Source organism: Plutella xylostella, chromosome 7, assembly GCF_932276165.1.
Source record: "Plutella xylostella chromosome 7, ilPluXylo3.1, whole genome shotgun sequence".
Lineage (NCBI taxonomy): Eukaryota > Metazoa > Arthropoda > Insecta > Lepidoptera > Plutellidae > Plutella > Plutella xylostella.
The window spans coordinates 356,605-384,228 of record NC_063987.1 but is presented as its reverse complement, the minus strand read 5'-3'; the positions used below and the strand labels follow the sequence as shown (position 1 = coordinate 384,228).

Below are 27,624 nucleotides of genomic sequence, written 5' to 3'. Positions count from 1 at the left end.
TTGGCCGAATTGTGCAGCTATTATTGTCATTCTGGTACCAACATGGTATAGGTATTGTACCTATACAGAATCCTTCGGTGACTCGGCTAAGGCTATTACTGTGATGGTGATAGTTCACGAATCTACTTGCCACTAAACGTTTCGTAGATTATACCAGTACCTACCTATTGTATTTTAATAAGATATTTATTATTTGATTTACTTATACTGATATTCGATTAAAGACATACCCCCTTATTCATAGAGAAGTTACAATACGTTTTAACTAATAAACTGTTTTGTCCCTCTCCGACAAAGATCAATTTGTTCTTTGACAGAGAGGGACAAAACAGTTTATTAGTTAAAACGTATTGTAACTTTTCTATGAATAAGGGGGTTAGAATATTGAACATATCATAGATCACAGCTATCCTGAAGTGGTCCATTTTTTTGTTACGCATTTTAATTATTCGAGTTGTAGCTTATTTAAAACAGTAAGAAATTCATAGTATGATTTAGGTACTATGACTCAGATTAAATCAGATATCATCCACAATTAACTACTACGGACTTCTTGTCTGATAATAAATAAATATTATTATTATTATTAATTATTAGCAACTATAATACCTACCTACCTTCTCTAATATCTTTAAATTTAAATAGATCCTCTTTACCAGTATCCACCAATTGCGGCAGTTTCCTCTGCTAGTCAATACTAGTACCTCCCGCATTCCGCACACCTCTGAGGCAGCTACACGTTATCTCCTCGGGTATATTTTAATTGCACTCCTGCGGATCTCTAATTAGCACCTCCCTCCGCGCGCTTCCCTGCCCCTCCGTCGCCTGAGGATGTGGACTCTAGGCAGTGCTACAGCTGAGTCCTGTGTAGAGTCGTGTTTGTAAACGAAGTGTGTTTTATAGCAATAGGTGTTTAATTTCCATTTAAGTATAGGGACAGATTTCGCGCGCGAGTCTCAATGTTTAAAGCGGGAATTCCGTAAAAATCTTTAGTATTCTTTGTCCGTCTACATCTTTGGTTTCAGGTTTTGGATTTTAGTAAAAATACACGATATAGTTGGTCTCATTATCCTACTACTATTAAATACTTTAAATCTGCCAGGAGCAGTGACTTCTTCTGGTTTTTTCAATAGTAAGCCCACACAGGCATAGGTAACAAGTTTAGTCATTAGTTAGATCCCGTTGCAATCTAAAGCAATAGCAGGAAAATTAGACAAAAAGCTCTCTGACTCCACCTTGGGGGGGGTCACTCTATATGACGAAAAACTAAGTTTCTTAGCGCTGCTGCATTAGCCACGACTCTATCTCGTTGTATTAAACATGCCAATTGCACGACAGCTCTCGTTCGTTCGTATATTCTGTAGTATAGAGTGACCCCCTGCGCGGGAGTCGCTCGCCGGTCATCGCGCGCGGAATGCGGGCCGCGTGTCGTTAATTTTATTGTAAAACTTTTAAACTGCTAATTAACGAGCCTGCACTCTGTTAATTGTTTTTGCGAGAAGCCCGGAGGAGACTGACTTGTTGATGGTTAATTTGCGACTGTGCGTTGGAGGCTGGGGCACGCGAAAACACTCGGTCAAAGAAATTTTAAATACCCTAGTTCTAACTGCCATCTAGAAACATTTATTAGTCAAACATACTATCATATTTTATTGCAATTGTTTGTCCGTTAATTCAATATGACTTACCATGCAAACACTACTTAAGTAAGTATACGAGTACCTTATACTGAACTCTGCCAAGCGATGAGACAATAGATTAAATTAAGTGATTCATTCATGATCGCCGCTTCCGATCCGACGGCTATCTTCTTCCAATGAAACAATTGATCCGACCGCTACAGTAACAACTCTAACCCTTATTCCCTTAGCACTAAGGGTATGCAGCCGTAGGTGTTAAGGCCTATACGTGATATCCGCACCTGCGAGACCACCCACAACTTGTATTAGCATAAATATTTAAAGCACGCGCCTTAAGCGGCCGCCACCAGAGTGGATACATGCGACATTTACATACATTATTTAATTAGCTAATGAGCACTAAAAGTAAGGAAATGGAGGCTGGAGCGGTATCGGAGCTACTGGTCTTGTGCTTTCATCCGCCGCCGGATATTTGCCGAATATCTAGTTTTTATTGTCGTTATGGCGACGTGACTCTACCGCCAACTTGCGATTGAGATGGCATGGCTGTTGCTGTTGGATAGTATTCGTATTTGAACTACCATGATACCATATAGAACCTTTAGTGAGCAATTTATATTATTATGTCAATGCTTTAGTGGGTTTCTAAGTAGAAATCATTCATTTACGTGGAGACTGACATAGCGTCACAAAAATTTTTTCATAAGTACCTACCTATGAATATTTTTCTTGTAATCTTTCCACGAAAAACTAAGGTGCAACTGAACTGATACTGCACTGCCACTATAATATTATACTCTATTCTATTCTAAATTACATTTACAAAAACAGTTCAACAATCGCAAACGAGAAGTCATGGTAGCTCTACTTATCTAATAGGTGGTCGATTTAAAAGCGCTATTTAGAAGACTGGTTAACAATGATTGGTTTCTATCCGATTATTGATAAAATTGATTTTAATGTTCACTTTAATGGTGGGAACCTGGTGACATGGGAAGAAGCTTTGAATTTGCATACCAAATTCTTTATTTAGATACCTGTCTATTCTAGTAGCTTAATAAAGTCCAATATTATTTTATAGATCTCCTGGAGACCCGGCAGAAAATTTACCTAGTCTGTGTACTTATATTTTTTATCGCTTTTTCTACACTTGCACTATATTAGGAACCTTGGTATTAATGAAATGAAAAAGCTTTAAAGCTGTTCAATCAAGTACCTAACACTAAACACATATCATTAATTAACTTAAGTGGACTAACGTTAAAACCATGTGATTTCATGTGACAGCGTAGAGAGTCAAAACTCGGAAGAGTCGAAGATGTGTTAGTTATGATGTAGAGTTTGCCAACTTTCGTCGAGCGGTAAACTTAAATGATCTTTGTTTTTCTTATCTTAATTGTCCCAACCTTTATAATCAAAATTTTATCGATCGAAACTAACAGTAGCAATTTAAATTACATTTAAAAAATTAAGTCGGAGCCCGTTTCGAAGATAAACATCGAATAACATTTTGTTCTTAAATGTAGAGTAGCGGCGGCGAGATAACAAGACACCATTTATATTATTATGCTTACTTATGAATATTAACGATTTATTTGGTAGATCAATGTGGGGCCATTCCATACATCATCTCCACTGCTACATACATCACCAGTAATGGCCATTAGTTCCCGCGCGCGCCGCACCGCGAACAGGCGCTGTCATCGACTGTGAGACGAAAACTCAACGCCTATTTTCCATTTCCCTAGCCCCGCCCACTTGTGTGTTTGCCAAATAATTGTGAAAACTTGCGGGCCAATCGCAGCCGTGCGCGGGCGCAGACCGCGGCGCCCGACCAATCAGCGCGAGGCGCGACTGCCCACGCGCCGCGTATTTGCGTTTTGCAATTCAATGAATGTCTGTAATTGCCGTCCGCAACGCGCCTTCACTATATTTAATGCGTTATTAATGAAGCTTAATTTGCAATTAATTAAATGTATAAATAAAACGATACATCGGCCGAGCGTTTCAAGGTGTTATGCAAATAGACGCGCACTTTGTTTCTCGCGTCACAGACAACTATCGACCAACTACAAGTACTTAGGTACTAGATTATATTTAAATAATAACAAATTGAAGATAATTATGACATAAACGAGTACTTATCTTAAACTGTTAGTGGCAAAAAAAATGTACTCGTCGGTGCCTATAAACTTGTCTAAGGAAGCTACGGTATTAATTTCTATTTGAAAACCAAACAATTAATAAAAGGTTATTCAACTACACTTTCTGCGACTCTCTCCTGAATGTATAGGAACACCTTGAACAAGATAATATTCTGCAGTGTAAGGTGCTACAGTATTGTGTCAGCAGCTGGCGGGAGACCAGCAGTCAGCACTCGGCACCAGCCCCCGGACACTCCACTCGAGAGATGCAGACAGATGTAGATTACGTACCAGGTAGTTGGCGAAAATGCTTTAATAAAATGCTTCTTATAGATAGTTATACTCGTACAGTAAATCGGTTGTTTATTGATAGAGTTGCAATAAGGAACACATTGTTGCTTGCTAGGTCACTTTTTAAGTTTAGTTTTGAGTTAGAATTCACTTTTCAGAAGCTCACATAAAATATATTATGCTATTAATCTATTAATAGGTTATTGCTGAAAGTTGTGGAATACACAACATACATGTTTGTAAGTAGAGTGTGCAAAACGGTTATTTTGACCCACATTTGCCGAACAACTTTCTTAAATTCAGGAAAATTTTCATATGAAACAAATAATGCGCAAACCGACCCAATAAATCACATTGTACTGTGCCAATTTCGTCAACAACACAACTAGACTATCCTCGATCAGTGGACAGACCGAGTTGGCGACTCAGCACTCACTCCATGCAACTCTGCAGCGCCCGATTGAGATCTGCAGAAACACACTGTCATCATACTTCAGGAAATGTCTAGGAAGTAGTTTTTGGCGACAATGTTCCTTTGGGAAAAAAATATCCGTTCATAGAAACTTTTAAAGTGCCTTGTATCTCCTTGAGTCTATACCTGTAAATGTAATCTGTCTAGTAGTTAAGTAGGCTTTGACTATTTTATTTTCATGTAGGTACCTACCACTGGTACCAGTATTCTATACCTGTCTATCCTATTGGTACCAAACATTTAACCGGAATGTACTTGCTTTCAGTAATATCAAGAAGGTAAAACAGCCTTGTCTTTTCAGCACTATTTATTTCGTATTTAGTTAGGTAGGTACTTACTAGTAGTAGGTATATCTTTAGACTTCACAATATGTATATAATAAGATACATAATTTGATTGAAATGGATATATCTAATACATTATGATAATGATTGATCGTTGCCAGGTCAGCTTGCATCTGCCAAGCAACATAATAGCTAATTAGGCCAATAGCTGCTAAACATAGCAATAACACGTCTATGGTACGAAGGTACTATTGAGGTTTATGTATAAAGCTATTAACGAGCCAGTAGAGCCACTCACTTATCATAATTAACACAAACATAATGAATTCCACGATATCCACAGAGCCGAGTCAATCGATTGCGAATGTAATTAAAACGAATCGAATGTTCTCGATTCGATTATGTATCGATTCACTTCGCCGCGCTAACGCGATGATTGCGAATCACAGCGACACAGCCTACTTGTGCTTAATCGCTAATAGCGTATGGGTTTTAAACACATAATGTTAATAGATATTTATTTCGATTGAATAGTTGGGTAAATGATTGCGTGGGTAGGCGATTATGTTAGGAATAATTATAATGTAATCGGCAGTTTTTATTGGTGTTTTCATATATTCACTGTGAGTTTAGGTAGGTGTATATGAAAATAGATTTATTTGAATTTGTAAAACTGTATATAGACACAGACATACACCAATCTTAAATACTTACCACCAATAGAGTAGAACGTCAGAAATTAAATTTTTCTATGAGTATTCTATTCCTTTACGTAATTTCATAAATAAACGATATATTCTATGAAGTTATTATGTATTAAGTTAATAGAACCGATTGAAGGAAACACGGATTGGGTACATGCTATACCTAGATACGTTCTATGTAGGTATAGTACAAACTTCGCCTTAGACAAGTGGTTTCCCGATAAAGATCTAAAGTGCCAGCGGCCGATCCATTAAACGCTATTAGCTTTAATTCTTAGAACTTGACACAAACACTCCGAGCGAGATAATTACTGGGCCCAGTAGAGCACAGTGGACACAATACCGAATTCAAAATGGTACCTATAAATTTTAATTGCTAAATAAACGGGTAGTGTTGTGCCGCGAGTGCAGTTCGATGTTGAGATTCGATACAATCGCAGGTTGTCGCGATGTGCGACATCGACCACACGCACGACTAGGGATGGGACAGAGCTGATTGGAGTATGTGTTGATGTCGATAACACACTGCAAACTTTTAGTAAAAACAATCCTCTTTTAAATCATTGTCACGTCGTTTGTCCGTTGAGTATTTTTGTCCATTGAGTAGTCTGACCCTACGAGTTTTTTGAGTTGGTATCAAAATTGTACACGTTTATAAATAACTATTCTCCAAAATTGGTAAAACAAATACTCACCTACTAATTATTTATTGTATATATCTCAACTTCAACAGCTATTAAATAAATAAGCATTATGGTTTCAGCTGTCACTTGCTATTACAGAGCATTAATATCAGTCGCGATAATGTTCGTAATGGTTGCTGCAACGAGTCGCCCGCTTTGGCGTCAATTATGCAAGCCTCGGACAAACTGTGATTAATACGCACTCGTTGTTTAATTGCTGATTAAATTTGATGCCAACTTACAATGTCTGTTTCGCAACTAACTAAGTACATAGATTAAGATTGTTTAGCTGAAAACTTTTTTATAACCTATCATGTTCAATGTTTATTATGACGTTTTTAAAGTTTATCAGCCTTACCACAACTACTTTATGCATTATGCCAAGCATTCGTTAAACGTGGTTTAAACTTTTGAGATTTAATTTTTTTTCTTTCCACACACCGTTAAAATCATAATTCGAAACGTTTTGTTAATTTACCAACCTGAAACCTAACTTACTAATCGGTACTTAAAAACATCTGATAAAAAGCTCATTAACCTATTAACCCGTTGCAATTAATTGCTAATTTTGACCGCGTCTTCAACACTATTGAACTCTAAAGTGAACTCAGCGATCGAAAGTGAACTTTCTACTCACTCGCGCTATGTCTATAGACACAACTACCTACTACACTTGACGGGATTATACCCGATCATTTGTGATTAGCACTAGTGATGTCATTAGCTAGCTCTATGTGTCGATACAATCCATAGATAATAATATTGATTCGTGCTAATGTTGCCGATGTGGGTCGACGGCTGTTCGGTTAATTAGGCTCATTGTCAGGATGGATCAATGACTTGTCACTGTATGATCACAATTATAATTTTTTATACAAAATTGAAACTAAGTTCTTAATCAATTCTATTTTACTGTAAGTATAATTATTAATGACGAGAATGACGACTTTTTAAATTTGTAGTTTTACATAAAGGAATTATGTACTTAATTGGAAAATGCAAACGTTACGTAAGGTTACATTGAAGTATACGTTATTTTACATTCATAACATAAAACATAGTTGCTGCATTCAATCCAAATATCATAATAACTAAAAAAAATCTCATGCTATTATAGAAAAACCTATGAAAACTTTACCTACCACTGATTGTATGAACATGGACGTAAAAATCAATAATATCTTCGTCCAATTCAAACACGTTCTTATAACTGTGACAGCTAAACGAGAGTTTCTTCGTCGTTTGTCTTGAGCCTCTTAGTGCAGATTACCCCTGCGCCTGCGGGGGCGGGGCGGCCTCGCGGGGGGACGAACTATCTTCAATGAGTAATTGTTGGATTAGCGAGGCTCAGTCACCGGCGGGAGGCCGATAACACTAGGGATGGGGTGGCTGTCGATAGTTTTCTAAATGTTGTCACTTCTACATGGGACTGGAAGTTAAATTTACTAATAATACTTAATATAATTTATATAAATTTGATTAGTTTTTTAAATACTTAATTAGTATTAAATATAGAAAATATATAAATAGCAAGTCACAAATCTTTGATGATATCTAAAATTATACGAGGTTGATGAGAAATTAACCTATAACCGAGATTAGCCTATAATTAAACGGTGACCTAACAGGCGGGAGGCGCTGGCCTTCGCGAGATCAGAAGGGTTGGCGGGAAAGGTCGGTTTTACATACGAATGGGTTTGGGACCGATGCGGCTGATCGTTAATACTCGTTTATTTATTTGAGAAATTTAGGAAGCGAAGAGCTAATGATTATTACGGTTCAATCAATTTAAATTTAAACATTATGTTTAGGTTGTTTTAGTATCGATAAATCTGATATAGGGTAAACGTTGGTGAAATTGGCCACCCCCAATAACTGGCCACACGGCTTTTTATTCGCCTAAAATAAGAAATACGATGACAGCACGCCATCTGTTACAGCTTGACACTAACCACTAGTAAGTTGTCGTTCATTTTATTTCACACTCATTCCGCTTGAACGATTGGTCTTCAAAATACCCGCAATTTTCTGACAGTCGACGACAGTGCGTCTGTTAAAATGGTTGTGCGCTAAGAAAACGTTAAGCGAAGACATTATTTCGAGAGGCGATATTTTTTGTCCCCAGTTTCTGTGAGTGACTTTAAATAGTGACAACGATAGATTTTGAGGTCAGCAATTATAAATTGTACTGATTTAATCCTTAATTTGATTTTTTATTGCATTTTTCGACTTGGCCAGTTACTGGTTCCAGTTTTATAGTATTTTTAGTAACTGGCCCCCCTATGCCAGTTACCCCAATTTGCTACTTGCAATTAAATTAACTTAAAATACAGCTTATTACCTTGGTTTTAAATAGCATTTTCTGTGATAAAAATTTTGTAAAAATCGTTCAATATTTAGTAGTAACTGGCATAGGTATTCTAGTGGCCAGTTACTACATGGCCAGTTACTGAGAACTATTTTATGTTTCAGGATATATGCTAAAATCTCTTCAAGATAATGGTGGCCCAGCCCACAAACAGCCTTCACTATTTGGACTGTATCCTCGTCAATATCCGTAGTGGTTAGCAGCGATTCGAATCGGCTCTGTTGTTCTCTTTGGAAGCTGGTGTTGCCATGCCAACTTCAATTTGGTGCAGCGTGAGACGAAGGGCCTGCTTCATCAGTCTTCTCTCCAGCATGAAATTGATATTCAGAGTGCCTCCAAGAAGTCGGTGATCACTCCCAGTTTAAAATGTATAAATCATATTGTGTAAATCACTGAGGCATCTCTGGATATGTGCCGCTTGTCAGTCATAATGAAGTCGATTTCATTTTTCGTCCTACACCATCGGGGCTTGACCATGTTCACTTCCTCCGGGGATGTTTCTCATAGAAAGAATTCATCAAGTACAGCCCATTCTGGTCTGTCTCATTCGAGGAAGTTAACAAGAATTTGCCCTCTCCGATTTCTGCTACTAAAGCCATGGGGTCCTACCCTCAATTCTTTGCATTCATGTACTCCCACTTTGGCGTTGAAGTCCCCCATCACAATGGTGTATTGGGTCTTAGCAGTACACTTGATAGCCCTAGAGATATCTTCGTAACTTATACTGCTTCGACTTCTGTGTCAGAGTGTGTCGAGGTTGGTGCATATACCTGTACGAACTTCAAGGAATCCCTCTCGGTTAGTTTAAGTACAAGGTACGCTACCCGATTCGACACACTACTGATCTCCACTAACTTGTTGACAAGGACAAGGACAAGGTTGACAAGAAATCCTACGCCACCTTGGGACAGTTGATTACCCTCCCGATGGTAGAGCATGTGGCCAGACTTCAGGGTCATCGTGTGCCTCTCTAAGGATTTCCGATAGCCCTATTCTATTATATTCTGTGTGGGGGTGTCAGTGCCTGCACCTGGCTCTCTCGAATGGAACCTTTGTGGTTTTTTTTAATGTTTGCAGTAGTTATAAGGTTAAAAATTGTCATTGTAGTTAATAATATTAGGTGGCCAGTTACTGCAAAATAAGAGGGCCAGTTACTAAAATTTATGGCCAGTTACTACACAAAAGTGATACTTTTCATTTAAATAAAGATATTTAAATAAATAGTTCTTATTGATTATTAAATTGATCAAAAAAACAATCAACAGGATCTAGTGAATCATTAGATATATAAATCACCTAAATCAGATCATGCATTTAGATGGAGCACACACGTAAAGTGGCCAAGGTGCTTAAGTGGCCAGTTACTACCCCTTTTCCCCTACTAACTTACTTACGAATTTATTGGAGCGCCTAATTTTTAAGCATTTGAATACATTCGTAACATCACGAAAGTAGCCGCAATGGCTTTACTATTGTAATACATCGAGTACGGTCGAGTACTCAGTGATGTTAGCAAATATTAAGCATCGAACTTTTATATCGACTATCGATATCGATTACTTACCTATATAAAACCGACCTTAAAATTTAATCTGTACCAAATAAAATAAAAATAAATCTGTATTTCTGGACGTGAAATAATATGTAATGTACACTTATGATATGATACCAACACTTTATACAACAATCATGTTTAAGCACAACACCATTTTATAAATAACTCATATTAACAGGACGCACTATCGGAAGCCAAAGCTAGAGAAAGTACCTATAGCTATACCATAGACTAATACACTATAATTGCCGTAATATGACATACGATCATGTTCATATCTAAATTCCCATCCCACAGTTCATCCGTCCGGCTGCTCTTGAGCTATTACGTGACTTCAATCATTGATGCTACACTACACTCGCCAACCTGTATGTGTGTATGTCTGTCTATGTAGCGATCACAGGATTCGATACTGGACTATATTTTTGAAACTACACAAACATCATGGAAAAAGAACAGTATCGTCAACTGTCACTGTCAAAATGTAAGGCGAATTTGTCAGTTCCAAAAATGACATTTGTTTTTTTCATATGTTTGTGTAGATTCTAAAACTATCGAATCCTGTGATCGGGCTTCTGTGTGTTACTGTTTCACGAAAATCACTTGTGATATCTAAGTTAATGTCCGTGTGATAAATTGTTAGCATTATAATCGCGCTCGACGTGTTTAGCTGAACTAGAGTACTGGGAAGCGAGTTGAACGTTTAAATCAATTCGCAGTATCATGTTTCAGGTGTGGGAAAATAAGTAGGTACACTGATAATGTTAACCCTCAATCGGCCATAGGATATATTATGGAACCTAACTTGTTTTGAACTTTAGCCCATTGAGTTAAGGGCCATGGCCGATTAAGGGGTAAGATGGTTTACATGGACACTTCGTAGAAATGAACTCTCTTATTAAAGATTCGCCAATAACGTATTCTCTTCTTCAACCGTGTAAATGCACTAAGCTAACTTCCTCCAGTGTTTTGCTACTCTTATTGCGAGATCATTGGCCTTCATCAGGTCTCCTTGACTGCACTTTGGGGCATTAGGACACTCTATAAGATGTGACGTAGTATGGAGGCTTCCGCAACTGCATATTGCTGTGCAATAACGTATTGATGTGATTAAAGTAGTTATTTTATAATCGAACTACCCATTATCAAATTCACGCCGTTTAGGTTAAAAGTTACAGAGTAAATAATGAAAGCAGATAATATAACTACCTATACGCCTTCCTGAAATCTCAAAAATCTCATCGCAATTAAAACAAAATGTACCTAACCGTAGATATCTACCAATTTGTAAATGGAGATTACAACTACCAGCTAATTCACATCCCAATCCTAATCACAGTGTCAAGTGTCACGGCGCGACACACGCCGCCATGACAGTCAAGTGACAGCGCGTCAGTGTTGCCAACATAAATCACTCCCTGGCTCACCCCTGCAGCCGTCCCTCTCACACACATGCCTCCAGCTACACCTGTCTCGCTCGTGATAAGGGATTGTAGCATTTGTAGCTAATACACAATCAATAATTATTATCTGGATGTTTGCGGTGAGAGGATTGCTTTGTGTTTGTGCTGAGAGTGGCGGTCAACTGAATGCTAACGTTATGGTTTATCTCTTTAAAGGCTGTTATTGTTTAAATAGTGTTGGGAGTAAGCTTTTAGGGTAGGGTTGCCAAAGTGTTTGTAATAGTCACATCTTTAAGTAATTATTTAATAAATTTATTTTATAATGGTTATATGTCATCTATAAGTAATTAATTGATCTATAAGCCGCATAAAATGCTATTGGCCTGTCACTTTGATTTCATCGCAAGTTAGGTAAGATTTGAAATAATTTATGAGTGTACCTGAGCAACCCTAGTCGTGGGTCAAATGCTCCCAAGTCACTATATAGTGTGTGGCGAACTCTAGAAAGTACCACCGACCGTAGTATGATTCATTAGTTGAATAAGATCAGATATAAATTTATTATGCCGTTATTATGCCCCGGTGACCTTGGATCTGCCGGTAACTATCGTCCTATCTCGTTAGGAACCATTTTGGGTAAGGTGTTGGAGCGTCTGCTGCAGCCCGAACTGGTGGGAAAGTTAGATATTTCGGATGCTCAGTTTGGTTTCCGCCCCGGTCTTTCAACGGACTCGGCTATACTGAGTTTAAAACACACTGTAAAATATTATACCGATCGATCTACCTCAGTATATGCCTGTTTCTTGGATCTGAGCAAGGCATTTGATCTAGTGAATTATAATATTCTCTGGAACAAATTGTCGAGCTCAGATGTTCCGAATGATGTGATAAGTCTGTTGAGGTACTGGTACGGAAACCAAACTAACTGCGTGAGGTGGGGCGACGCGACATCTAACGAGTACAGGTTAGATTGCGGAGTTCGTCAGGGTGGGCTCACCTCTCCGGACCTCTTCAATCTGTACATCGACGACCTGATTCGGGGTCTGCGGAGCACCAATGTCGGCTGTCATATTGGGGGCGTTTGTGTAAACAATCTCAGTTATGCGGACGACATGGTGCTCCTCAGCCCCTCGATCAGGGGTCTGCAGAAACTACTTTCGGTCTGTGAGCATTATGCAAATGCGCATGGACTGAAGTACAACGTGTCGAAGACCGAAATGCTGGTGTTCAGAGCGGGGAGGGGTCCGGAGAGGGTGCCCGAAGTCGTTCTGGATGGGGCACCGGTTCGGGTTGTGCAGCAGTTCAGATATCTCGGCCATATACTGACGAGTGACCTCAGGGATGACACTGACATAGAGCGTGAAAGACGGGCACTCTCGTCTCGATCAGATGTAACATGCTTGCCCGAAGATTCCACAGATGCAGTGAGCAAGTTAAAATAACTTTATTTAGGGCATACTGCCAGAACATCTACACTGGGCATCTGTGGATCAACTACACCCGGAAGGCGATGAGCACCATGAGGGTGCAGTATAATGACGCATACCACACCCTCATGAGGCGGCCGCGGTACTGTAGCGCGTCGGGCATGTTCTCTGAGGCGGGAGTGCCTGACTTCTTCGCAGTCCTGAGGTCACGTATAGCGACATTCTGGTCGGGGCTGCGCAGCACTGGGAATGCAATACTGAAAGTGGTAAGTGAGGATTTTAGAAATCCATTCTACAGACACTGGCTCTCTGTTCATCAAGACGCAAATCGAAAATAAAAATGACCTTACCTATGTAATAGGTATATGTATGTAACTGATAATAATTGTAATACTTCAATTTAATTTATTTGTGTAAGTATGTTTGTGTTTTATATAATGTGTAATATGGGTGTCTAGCCTGAAATAAATGACTATTTATTTATTATTTTTTTTATTATTTTATTATTTTATAATCATTTTATTTTTACCTTTACACATGATTCACATTTTATCAGAGAAAACAACTTTTATTTCATTTTCATGGATCTTTCTCTACAGTTGTCACTATAAGTAAATTAAAATAATAGATGTATTTTAAATATGTATTAGTATGCATAATTGTTAAAATTAACTTATTTATTTATCGATATCGAAGTATCGATTTCCGTACCGACCCCATCCCTAGTCCCGCGGGCGGCAGCCGGGATCGATCATCGCTAATTAACTGTTTGTGCTCCGATACACTCCGGAACATACACCCTGTATAGCACATACACACAAATACATAACACTTCCGGCCTGGCTATGTGCTTACAGTGATCGACGCATATACTAGGTACATACACGACTCGAGCTTGTCTCTGCAGCTAATTAAACCACGCTACATGTTCCGGGTAATTGCTGATATCAAATTAAGCGTAGAAAATATATTTATGTATTATTGAAGTACCTACCTATACGAACTAGAGATAAGTATTGCCCCACTGCAAATAATTTGATCCTGAGTCACAGGAATCACAGGTAGAAGATCAATTATGTCGATGAACATTTTATTCGCCAGAAGCAAAAGATCACCTTCAATGGTAGATTAGGATTCTATGGCAATGGCAATCTCCATGGACGTTTTTTTTCCTAATACAGACCGAATATTCTAACAGTCTCTGTATCTTCTATTCCAGGTGAAGATCTGGTTCCAGAACAGAAGAACGAAGTGGAAGAAGAAGGACAACATCTCCAACGCAGAGGTGGCCGAGTTCAAGCAGCAGAACAAGCCAGAGGAGAGGAAACTGGAGGAGAGGAAACTCGAGGAGAGGAAACCCGAGAACGAGGCCAGGACCGACCCGCTAGCGCTCGACATGTCCAAGAAAACCAACAAAATACTCAGCGACAAACTAAAAAGTACAAAGTTACCTCCGCCGAAAGCGCGGAAAGTAGAGAAGGGGGTGTTGTTAGAATCGATCAGTGATGTGAACGATATCGAGTCGAGGATATCGATCACGAAGATCACGAACAAGCTGTCCAGTGCCGAGATCTGTGACGTCAGCAAGGTGCTGGTAAGAAGCTATTCGCCAGAAGAAGTCAAGGAACTCAAGTATAGCGCAGATACTGTCAGGGACGTGGAGATGTAGAAAGTTGAGGAGTTAAGTGGACAGTGAGGACACTAGTGGACAGTGCCAGGAATGAGGAACTAGTTTTATGGTTACGTTTCCGTTGACTCAATGAATCAAAGAAAGTGGTTTGGTGTTTTTGTGATCTAGATAGATTTTCGTTAGTAAAACTTTTATCATTATTATTTTGTACTGTAAAATACTGCTGAAATATCTTTTGTTTTGTCTAAAGTCTAAACTACCTAAGTATTTAAAATGTAAAATAAAATGGTGGTCTTCTTACCTCACTTTTATTCAAAATGCTTATTAATTTAGAGATCATATCACTGAAGTATTGAAAATGGACCTCAAAATCTGTTTTATGAACATAGTTTTACCCCCTTATTCATAGAAAAGTTACAATTCGTTTTAACTAATAAACTGTTTTGTCCCTCTCAGACAAAGAACAATTTGTTCTTTGACAGAGAGGGACAAAACAGTTTATTAGTTAAAACGTTCTGTAACTTCTCTATGAATAAGGGGGTAAATCTTTATTTCAGCTCAATCAAGACAGGCCAGGAATTGAGCCTCTTTAGTTTGTGAGTGCAAATAACACAACATTATTCCTTATGTTTTAGTATATTTTTTATAAAGTTACTTAGTATAATTGCCATCGAGTCATTAAAGTTTAGTTCTAACGGGACCTACCCAGGTAGGCAAAGATAGGCTTAGTAAGTCAAACTCTGTTACTCATTATTTACCTACTTGTCTTACTATAAACTATGTAAGGTAAGTACTCAAATGTTTTTTTTTAAATTTTGTGCAATAATTTTGTGACTAAGTATGTATACGAAGATAGGTACTTATACCTAATTGATAAGATAAGAGCTACATACTATTGTATACGATTTTCAGTCTATCAATATAATATGGCAAAGTTCTAACAACACAATTCTTTACCTAGGTATATTGTCAGGTTGTTTAAGCTAAATTGCGTTTTCAAGATTATATATTTTTTACGATAGTACCTAAACCATAATTAATGACCACCAGTTTTTATGTTCCTGATATCTATTTGTATCATACCTCTAGTAATATCTTCAACAGAAAGTTTGTGGGGAAGAGGATGTGCGGCATAGTAGCACCACCACTAGGCTCCAAATCACTGAGTTACATTGTCAAAGTATTTTAAAATTGTAAAACTCACTCGTTTTATTTTATTATAGATAAGTACATAAATATAATTTTAATTTATGTAATATTCATATTATTTTCATATCATTTTCGACATATCAAATCAGTCACCTCATCGCAACATCTAGTTTTGACAATAATATGTTGTTTGCGTTACAAATTTATAAGCAAATTGGTCTCGAACAAATAAATGTAGATAGATTGGTCGTCTGAAGGACCAGGATAATTCGTACAAAATTAGGATTACGCGAGATGCCACTGTATTCATATTGCCGTAGGGCTTAGTTTCGAATAGTGCGAGATGAAAAAATAAATAATTTTCCATATGTTTGTGTTTTATTACCATCTTCTTATTTCATTTTATGATAGTAGGTAAGTATGTGAATGCTGAGTGGATTGTAAAACACTATCAACTGTGTGTGAGATGTCCCCACATATTTATTTATTTATTTATTTACTTTGCCGAGCATGGGTTTATTATGGTATCCTGGCCATTTCAAACGCGAAAATAAATTATGTATTTATTACATTATACATAATACTGCAGCGCTCCTATCAGGAAACATATATATTCCGGAAGTTTGAACACGATGTGAGTATGCAGTTGACAGCGTGTGTGCTGCGAAGGCATCTTGGCTTGGCGCTACGTTCTGTATACTGCTTAGGTCCAATTAAAGGGCTAAGAAGATAATTATGATCTTCTTCTTATCGTGTCGACGACAAACCAACAAAGTCGCTAAATAATACATAATATTATGATGTAACCTACATTTGATAGCTGGAAGGAATAATAAAGTAGATACTTATGTAAACTGCAGACAAATAAGAAACGAAATAAAGAAAGAGTTGGGCAAGACAAAAAAGTAATAACTGGTTATAGTGAGCCAGAACAAGGTGTATTAGTTTCACGAATACTGAAATTACATGTGATATACTTTCTTGCATTGAGAATTTGCGAGTCTTAGGGCTATGGTTTATTCAGAAGGACCTGTATGTTGTTATTTTTTGGATGTATTGGGTTCGGGATACATAGCTTACAGTGTATATTAGGGATACATACGCAATACGCATTCATGTTAGGGATATATAGCTTATAAATATAATAACTGAGTACCTACCTTGTAACATTCTTGAAAAATGAAACCTAATGATATATGTAAGTTTAAATTATTTTTAAAGTGCAAAGCGCCATCTACCCATCCTGTCGAAAACTAAGTAACAAATTCGTGTACGAGCTCGCATGGTTCCCATCGCCCCGGATTCCCCATCTCCACAGGTCGACACAGCGCCCTCGGAGTGCCGTGTCATTTACTGGAACTACAGAAGAGTTACTGGATAAGCTAGTGAAAGAAAATTAAGGCAGATGTCACTACGAGTGTCTAGAATGCAATATATTTTTTGACACAGTATATCATGAAAAATATTATAAACCAAGTCATAATAATAATATTTAAAAATAATAATAATATAAAAATAATATAGCGTAAAAATAATAATATTTTGTAGGTACCAAAAGTTACGGTTAATCCATGTCATTGTTAAGCAAGAAGTTAATAAATCACATTTTTATGAAGTACCTACTTGTTTACTTATATTTATAAAAAGAAATATTAAAATATTATGTACTCAAACTTATAAAAAAATTGGTGACTAAAAGCACGTAAGTACACATAATATACATATTGTTAAAGATTGGTGAGTATAGTGAAATTTCTCTCTACACAGTCTAAAAGTACCTGTACTTACAAAAATACAAGACCCTTTCCTTGTTCTACACGAGTTTTTTCATTCATAAATGCAAATGTCTACCTCTTATTACTTATTTCATTCGTAGGCAGGCGCGGCCCCGAGTGTTGCATACAGCCTCCATACAGCGCGCATTACGAAACCAAAACATGTAAATATGAAACAAAGAAGTCATTCCCGCGCGATTGCTTACAATTTGAAACCAAAAACCTGACGCGATTTCCTATTGATATGAAACGTGCCATCATATGATATGGCCACTGTGCCCGTGCTTACCCTTTCACTCTTATGAGCTGGTGTTAAGGGTGGTTGTTGGTTGGCAGATATGCGTGTGTAGGGTGGTTATGGCTTACGATAAGCGAGGGCGAAATCTTGCTGACTTATCATAGGACTTTTGTCTCACCTGACATCCGACAGCGCGGTATGGATACGACTTTGTGTAAAGCTTTGTCTTTCAGGACGTCTTGTCATGAAACAATCAAATAACCATAAACCCTTATGTTTTGTTATATAAAGAAATAGAGAGTGAGTACATTTTTATGATGAAAATTTAAAGAAAACTCGTAAAACTAAAAGTCTCTCCTAAAAATGATGCCATTCCCAAAAAGTAATAAACAAATTTAAAGAACACTATTTAGTACATAAATGATACTTAAGACTAAAATACTTACAGCTACATTCACTCTAACATTTCCTTTACAGAGGGGGGACCTTTGCTACGTCATAATATAAAGGCGGCCGGCCCGCGCCTCCGGATAAATAAATATAAAAACAATAAAACTCTTGTCTATGGCGGAGAATGGCCGCGAGGCGTGGGGTGGATATGTTTTTATCCGCAATATAATCATAACAATAACAAAAATAAGTAAAGTCTTGTAGCGTTCGCCGTTTATCCTTTTCGATTGTTCATGAGTGGACGGCCACTTTCAAGTGCAAGAAACAAAAACTCCTATATTATATCATCATCAGATATAGATTTTATATTCTTGACGAACGGATATTGATTATTATAGTTATATATTTGATTGCTAGACTACTACGCTGAATCTCGGGTCCGATTAATTGGCCTGCAACTGATACCTAACTAATCTGACTGGCTAATCCTTACACTACAATGAAACGCTAGTCCAGCTCTAGTGTTTGTTACCGAGTTTATCGACACGATAATAAGAAGTATCAGTAACTTACCATATTAGTTATTGCACAAATATCGAAACAATCGTAATATTGAGTCCCAAACTTCCCCTCGCTCATGGTCACCGCGGCGTGTGATGTGATCGGGAGATGTTCTGTTTTCAAATTCAATTCTTCCCCCCCTCCCCCTCCCCCTCCCCCCTCGAGGACACCTGGGGGGGACAACATGGAATATGAATCGTGACGTCCACGCGAATAATAAGGACACGCTACAGGTCATCATCAGCCTTATATAGCCCATTGTTGGACTTATTGTACGCCAATTTTCCGGTACCATACAGGCTTCCGTGGACCGTGGCTTCCGTGGACTTTCCGTAGTATAGGCAGGTATGTATAATGGTCCTGACGCTACACACACAAAACCAGCTGTTCGATACATTTAATTGAGTATGTAACTATACTAACAACCTACGTACAGGGCAAGTCTGCAAAATTTTATGAAGGGATTGGATTCGAATTTCCATACAAAGAATACTGAATGTGATGCGTCCGTTGCGTACGATGTCGAAACGTGGATGCTTACCTTTAGTACATCAGAATATAGTAGAACACCGTGCTATAGCGGTTCCCTAGCGCAAATCCCTACAGGCATAGGCTCTCATTGCTGAGCCGTTTATATGGGCGTCCCACGGGGAACCCGCTACAACAATATTTACACATCACCAATGCGTACAACAATATCCTATGACTATGATGTCTCGTTTGAAGAAAACGATTTTGGAATAACTTTGATATTGTTTTTGATTTTAAGGTCCAATAAATAAAGAATATTATTGCTCATACATTGATGTGCTTTGGTTGGGTATCCTCTATGGAGTAAACTATACTCGTACATACTAGGGAATTACAAGAGTGACAAAACTTTGAAATTTGTACTTAGTAATATATTATTATTATTATTATATTACTAAGTATATTTTTTTTTACTACTACTTACCTCTTTATTATGTACATACTTATACCTAGTAAGTAGTTATATAGTAAATCTAACTCTGACTAATGTGACGAGGTTCAAATCATAATCATATCCGATCCGATATTATTTTGTTGAATAAGATTATACGAAAAAAATATTAGATACATTATGAATGCTAATGGTAATAATAAAAAGGACACACTATTATTACAATGTAATATCAAGTGTGTATTGATTGTATATTTATCTGCTATCAGTCACCCCAACACCGAGACAACATGTCGCCACGTTTATCCGTTTAATAAACTGACTGAACAACCTAAGCATTGTGTAAGCAAATAATCTCACTAGTACGCGTTCAATTAGACTTGGCCGACGCGCCGCCGACACGCGACCGACACGCGACCGACACGTGGACGCCACGCGGCGGCCGCACTAATACCGCTTGTAATCAAAATATTGTACATTTGTAATGTCGTATTGGTGGCGTTGTAGAAAGGATTACAATTTGATAAGTCCGTGATGGATGGATGCAAATTGGAGTTGAACAGAGGGTGGTCGTGAAATAGACTGGTTGTTTTTGTGCTGTGCTAAATATTAGGCAAATAGAACTGATAGCCAAATAGCCATGTCATGTGAGAATAATACTTAATATTTTTGGTACAAAAAGCATATTATTGCATATTTTTCATAAAAATGAACATTCATTTTAAGATGACTGTAAAAAATATAGTATAGGAGCCAGATTGTAATTATGTTAATGTTCATAATAATTTTCCAATGTATTTTTTATTTTTCTATTGTGTCCACTACCCGCATGTAACGTATGTTTAGTTATCCGATGTGAGATGGGACAATCTGAAAACCAGCGCTGTAACGTTGGCCACAACTTACAGCAGATGCTGAGATTGTTCCATTTTGCCATTTTTTCATAAGTACATTTTTTTAAATTTTATTGCATGTTTTTTTTTTTTGGCAAATAAATTAATTTTAATTTTTTCAGAGGCATAGAGGATAAAGGTAAGCGTCCACCTATTGGTATTGTAAGTCCCAAATGGATTTTCATAGGTAATGCCGATGAAGTGGACGCACTTTTCTGATTATTATACAAATAATACAGAATGTAATGTTTAAATATCCTCTGAAAAAGTTCCAGTGATACATGGAAAGTCAATGGCAGTATGAACTATTTCATTGCTGGTGAGGGTACTATCGTCGTCCTACCTGATGGTACCTACAAAGTAAGTTAAGCCCTGATTTCCTCTTACATACAAAGGTAAGATTGTTTGTTTGTATGATCGCGTACAGTCGGCGATCGCTGAGCGTTTTCCAATTTGTAGTTTGATGGCGGCTCGTAACGGGTTTATGTCATAATCGTGTGGAGCGGCAAACATCAGCCACGACTAGATGAGACACACAGGTAGGGATCAATTCTTGAGATTTAACCAATTTCATGTGATAGTTTTGTATTTTATTGTACGTAGTGTCATATTCATAGTAAACCTACGAAACTGCTGATAATATAATCGTGTATCTGCAAGCTTCACGGCAGACTACTTGACGGTTGGTCATGAATGAACCTCCTTACACTAATTTGAAGTGTTTGTACAGGAAAAGTAGAATTGTATTTTACTGAACTGGTTATTTTGAAATACTTTTATTCTAAGATATTCGGAAATTCATGAACAACTAATTTGCTCTCCATAGCAAAAAAGTGCCCAACACAAACGAAATTTCTAAAGAGCAATATCACCTCTATATCAATCTCATCTTTGCAGAGGGTTCCGTATAAAGTTTACACCCCGGACACCTGCGCTCAGCGGTCAAATGTGATCACACACACACACACACACACACACACACAGACACACACTCCACACACACACACACTAGAATCACAGTGAAAGTATTATAAATAAGTGAATGTAGAGGAGGGAAGGTTGAATTGATTCGAAAAACTTTATTTGTTTTGCGGATTTGCTGGCTTTGAAGATATAAGATGAAAGCACTCAGTAATAACATTATTGCTTGTAGCTTGCAGCTGAGTGATGTATTAAACAATATTATGTAATAGGCTATCCTCGTCCTCTACATAATTATACACCTATTATACTTTACTAGCTCTTCCAGCGAGCTTCGCTTCACGCTATAAGGAATTCCGGAATAAAAGAGCATAAAATATAAATAATTATTTTATCTAAAACCACACTACAAAAATTAACAGAATTTTAATCCGTTGAGCAGTTTTAAATATCTATAAGCATACACATAGATTACAGAAAGACAAGAAAGCGACTTTACATGTCGTGATAATGGCGTGTGTCTAAAAATAAATCTCTGTTTTCTCATTCTGTTAATCATAAATTTTGTCTAAATATGCTACACCTATGTACAATATAATTAAATTACTTAATACTTTGGTTATTATTAGCATGTACCCTATTTAATAGAAACGTTAATGCTATCGGTGCTCATTAGGAGAGTAACAAGTGTGGTACCGAAGGGATACTTTATGAAAAAGCTCCCATTCTGCTAATCAAGCTAACAATTTATATACCGCAACGTTTATTATTGTTTCGGTACTGGAAACTAAGACATACATTTAAAATATTCTAGCAGGCTATGTGAAAACAATTAATATATTTTGGAATTTTATTTTAAATATTTTTATTTTTTATTAATTAAGTACTGTTTTTTTTAGCACAACTTATAACTAATTAAATTTTCCTGCACCTCCTGTGGGTTGCTTGCTTATAGCATTCTATTCTATTCTATTCTACACTTCTGTTTTTAAATTCATGCAATACAGGATTAAATAACAATAATCAGATAATTAAGTAAGTCAATTGATATCAAACCAAAACATCCAAAACCCTGTCCAATGGAATATTAATTAGCAGAATCAGTGCCGGATTGGGACTATAGGGAGTGTTATTATACTCATGGATTGCTGACCAAAACCAAAATAACTCGTAAATTGTGTTTACCCGCGCGGGTGACGACGCTTTCAAGAGCTTTTCCTGCGGTTTTCCTTTATTATTATTACTTAGGTATTTTATTGTAACGCTTTGCTATTGCTACAAGCATAAGGTAATAACACTATGGAGAACGTTGTTACAAGCAATCAGCAGGCATACAAGTATTTTTATACTAAGTAAATTTTTATCAGGAATTAATAAAGTATTGTTATCAAAATATTAAAATTATTTATTTGCAGTCAGTTCATCTTCTGGTGTGTTGGAAATGACGAAAGAAACAGTTAAGGTGCAGGTGGGTTATTCCGAAAGGTTTTTGGGTGATGTTATATATGTTCGTATTTTGTCAATTTATGAAGACTGGTTGGGTAATTTTGATTCATGTAAGGAAGCTTTATATATGTCGCAGGCAACTGGTTTAATCTCCTGTTTGATTGAACCACTAGCCCGTTCATTGAATGGCGCTATTCAGTTGTATATATATATACATGTCGCAGGCATCTGGTTTAATCTCCTGTTTGATTGAACCGCTAGCCCGTTCATTGGATGACGCTATTCAGTTGTATGACTAGGCCGAACGTTGATTGTACAAGTGTCACAAAACGTCCAACTAGTTAGCGGACTTAAAATCAGTCAGGTGGTGAATAAAACAAATATGGCGTCTAACAGCGAACAGCTGACACAAAAAGCACTTGTATTGTTATTTTTTGCAAATAAATTAGCTTTAAAGTGCGTTATTTATGTTAAAATAGTATGACAACATGGATTTACCTATTATTACACCGCCGGCGGATAGTTTCAAAGAAAAAAATGTGCTGAAATTGGATAATGGGAGCTAACGCGTGTGAATTTGCCGCTAGGGGCGCTGGTGTTGACTGGGTCAAGTGACATTTTTACTTTTCATATAATTTGTTTGGCGGGCTTCGTGATAAATTATATTTTCGTTCATTTCCCTGTTGAAAAGTGATATCTTTTTGCGAAATATCGCAAATATGGATTATTTGTCGATTAATGTGCACGCTTTGAAAGCTGAATTAAAAAAAAAGAGGCGCAAAAATAAGCGGTCTCAAAGAGCAGCCAATTCAGAGGTTAGTTTGTTTACTGTTTACAACCTTATTTTTTACGAAGTGTATGCTTGTTTGCTTAGGTAACAGCTATGTTTTTTCTTTTTACAGACACCAAAACTATGACCATAACAGTAACTTGGTTGGAAACGTAGAGGACAGCATCATACAACAAAATGATTCGTGTATACATACTGTTGAGTGGTCTTCAGAAACTTTGTATAGCAGTGTGAACACTAAAAATGAAACTCCAGATCTAGATATTGTCACCAATAAGTACTTTGGAATTTATGTACAATGTATACCATCGCTCTTACGGTGAATGAAAACAACCTGCCAACAACCAAACCTGCAGTGGACCAGCGTGGTAGGAAATGGTCCAAGCTTAGGAGTGGAGTTTAGACCTTAAGGCGATATGCACAAAGGCTCCATTCGAGTGAGCCAGCAGGTGCAGGTACTGACACCCACACAAATAATAGAATAGTATACTATACCTACTACCATTATTTAGTTTCAACTAACAACTCAACCAGCATTCATTGTGTGGATTACTAATGTGTATTTTTTTGTATAGAAGTGATAAATAAAAGTTAAATAAGTGTGTAATTCTTTTATTTTTATTGTATTTATTAAATGCCTAATCCTTATTTATATTATGTTCTTTCTGAAATTGGTTATAATCATTTTCAGAAACACGAGATTGTCGGATAATAATTATTTCACAAGCCACTGTTTTAGAAGAGTTTTATCACTTGGTAACATATTATGTCCTCCTTTTCTTTCCGAACATAACGGATCTGCACAACATTACGGCATAGTAACTCGTTATGATGATAGTAATTTTATAATTAATAAGCTTATGAGATTCAAGATTTTAAAACTTTATTTCGCGCCAATTTGATAAAGTCGCCTTTGATAAGTTTGACAGCTATGGTACCTCTTGACCTCAGTCAACAGTGGCGCCAACTGGTGAGCAAAAAAACGGTAGTCCCCATTATGAACAACAATATCAAGGTACGTTTGGTTAATTTGTGAGATGTAACATAGTCTTTTTGTTGACTCTTGTCTGGTCATGTTCATCCTAACCAGACATTACAAAGTTGCTATACTATATCTCATTTAACGACTTCGCTGAATAACGTTCAGTCAAGACGTTGGACGTTACAGTCAACCACTTGACGAGTTGTTCTTTAGTCATTCAACTGAGTAGCGTCATCCAATGAACAGGCTAGCGGTTCAATCAAACAGGAGATTAAACCAGATGCCTGCGACATACATACTTGAATATACTACCTAAAACTCTGTTTAACAGACAATACAATACAATACAATACTCTTTATTTGCACCAAAATAGAACAACATACAAAATAAAAACAGTACAAAAAGGCGGCCTTATTGCTTATAGCAATCTCTACCAGACAACCTTTGGATGAAAGAGAGTTATAAAAAAATAGAAATAGAATTAGAGGTAGCTGAGGTGCAAGTGTATAATACACTACTTAAACACTACATACACTAAAATAAATAAATAAAGCAAGGAAATAAATAAATAAATACATAATATATATTATTATACCTATACTTACATACAATAATACATAATTATATACAGCAATAATATATTCAACTAAGGCAGTGAATTTAGCTAGTGCCTCTTAACCCTTTCTTTGAAGGAAGCTGCAGATTATGCACGTCTTATGTCCTCAACTTAAAACGTTCTTTTAGGTAGACTTCTCTAAATACCCACGGAATTCGTAAATATTTTAGTTTCAAAAGCTTATATTTTTGTCTTTGCACGAGGAATTCCGAATGAATGCGGGTTATTCCGAATGGCATTTAAAATGAGTTTTAGGTAATCTAAGCTAAAGGACTATATGTATTTATTTTTCGATCAGCTATAACCTCGCATAAACTTATTTCGAGATATTGCCTAGGACTGCCCAGAAATAATTATACACATTTATATGATATTTATAATTCGGAATTACCCGATCTACAGAATTTCATAGTAAAATGTTCCAACATTCGGAATTACCGGAGTTCGCACATTCTGGAAAACACAAAAAATTTAAGCTAGGGTTTTTAAACTCCGAACATAGTGAACAAAAACGACAATCTTTTGGATGAAAAAACAATCAGTTAAGTAACTTAACTGATTTCTTAATTACCGATGTGCGGGTAATTCCGAAAATTAAAAATCCGGAAATTTGCACTTTTTTACTAATTTTACGTTTTAACACGCACGCTCGGTCCTAGCGCCCTGAGTCAACCCAAGCGAGGTAGAAGATAAAGTTGCCGTCAAGGTGAATGGTTCCACGGTTCAAAGTATGGCTGCGTTTGGAAGAAATCGGCAAAAATCGGAATACCCGAAATTCGGCATTACCCACCTACACCTTATAATATTCTAGTCTATGGAAAGAAAGTGACCATTTGTGTCACTTTGGTTGTTGTTGGTCACCGTGATGAGTGGATTAGTTTTGAAAAACATGGAATAACTGACTTCTGTCAGCCAGGTGCGCCGGATGTCTATCTATAATGTAAGTAGATACGTCATTCGCGGAGGCTCCACTTGTGCAACTGACCTTCGACCAGCATTGCATATAAATCATAACTAACCTAACTAAATAAGAACAACAGATTCTATAAACAAACAAGTTATACGTGGTACCACTAGGTACAGCCAGGTACCGCGGCCGGCGGCGGCTATAAAATCTGCAATAAGTAACGGAACAATATTTATGTGCGATGCCGATCGCGCTTTTATGTCCAACCGTAAATGCACACTTATTGCTACACATTTGAATAACCCGCCCGCAAACACTAATATGTATGTATGATTGTTCTCCGTATTTTGGTAGAGTTATCTACTTTTATGAAAGGTCATAAAAGGGTTTTAGTGTCGCAACTATGCGCCCGCTGTGGTTCAAATATTTGATGCGAGATGAAAGAAAACATAATACTTACATGGTTAGTAAATAACCATGGGACGACTATGATATGGACCCCTACAATCACAGATTAGAGAGCCTATGCATACAATACTTAATAAATGTAAGTACATATTTGCACTATTTCCAAAAATGAACCTCTATAGAAATCTCAAAGGAGAGTTAACTAATTCTGTAGCATCATACGTATTTATCTTTTCTAACACTGCTATAAGTAATATCTATACCCATCAGCTAAACTTTCCATAAAAGATTCAAATCCTAATAAAATTCAACCGTCATAATGTTCGTTCGGAAAGCGCGGAAAAATGGAATCGGATCAGAATTCAAAGTCCCCGCCATTATTGATGTGGGTTCATTCGGGAGCGGCTATTATCCTGCCGGGGCGCAGGTGACTCCAAGCACCTTTATAGCATTATTTTTGTTCCCCGGTGTTGCCATATTTAAATTTCATTGGTTCTAATGTCACCACACACGCGCGCCATCTGTCGGCGGAGCTGATACGTTTGAGATCATCAGTTTTATTGGGTATATAAAATGTAGGTACCTAGGTAAGTATTAGGCTTCCTTATTTTTCATTTCAATTCATATGTTATTTTAATATAGGTAGTTATACTATAAATTAATAAGTACCTGCCTTACTAAGAAGTAAGATTCTCAAAAAATAAATAAAATGAAATTAAGCCAATGCCTCTTTTTTTGTAAAAGGAAAACAAAATTAACAAAGTTAAAGTGTGGGTGTCGACAGTTCTCAGGACTCATACAAGACGGTGTGAATTTTTTCCTCTAATTAAGTTTCGCATTTCCGCCGCTGCGCCGGGTGGCGCTGGCGGCGCGTAAATCATCTTCCTTATTAAAACACAAACGAATCGAACCTCTTTAAGAAGTACACCTCCTTGGAACTATTGCCGGACGAATCTGAATCTTAAGGGTTCACGTTTCGGTTGCTTTTTGATCCAAGATGGTTTCCACGTGTGTAGGAATTATA

The 27,624-nt window shown here is 37.2% G+C and overlaps 1 protein-coding gene across 1 annotated transcript in view; it reads left to right on the top strand.

The window, feature by feature from the left end:
- The window catches only part of LOC105391467 (hematopoietically-expressed homeobox protein hhex), a 69,122-nt gene extending 54,178 nt beyond the window's left edge, over positions 1 to 14,944 (top strand). Inside the window, exon 4 of the mRNA XM_038106652.2 lies at positions 14,191 to 14,944. Within this exon, the coding sequence (XP_037962580.2) occupies positions 14,191 to 14,640 (450 nt within the window). The 3' untranslated portion in view covers positions 14,641 to 14,944. The remainder of the gene's footprint in view (positions 1 to 14,190) is intronic.
- The last annotated feature ends 12,680 nt before the right edge of the window (positions 14,945 to 27,624 follow it).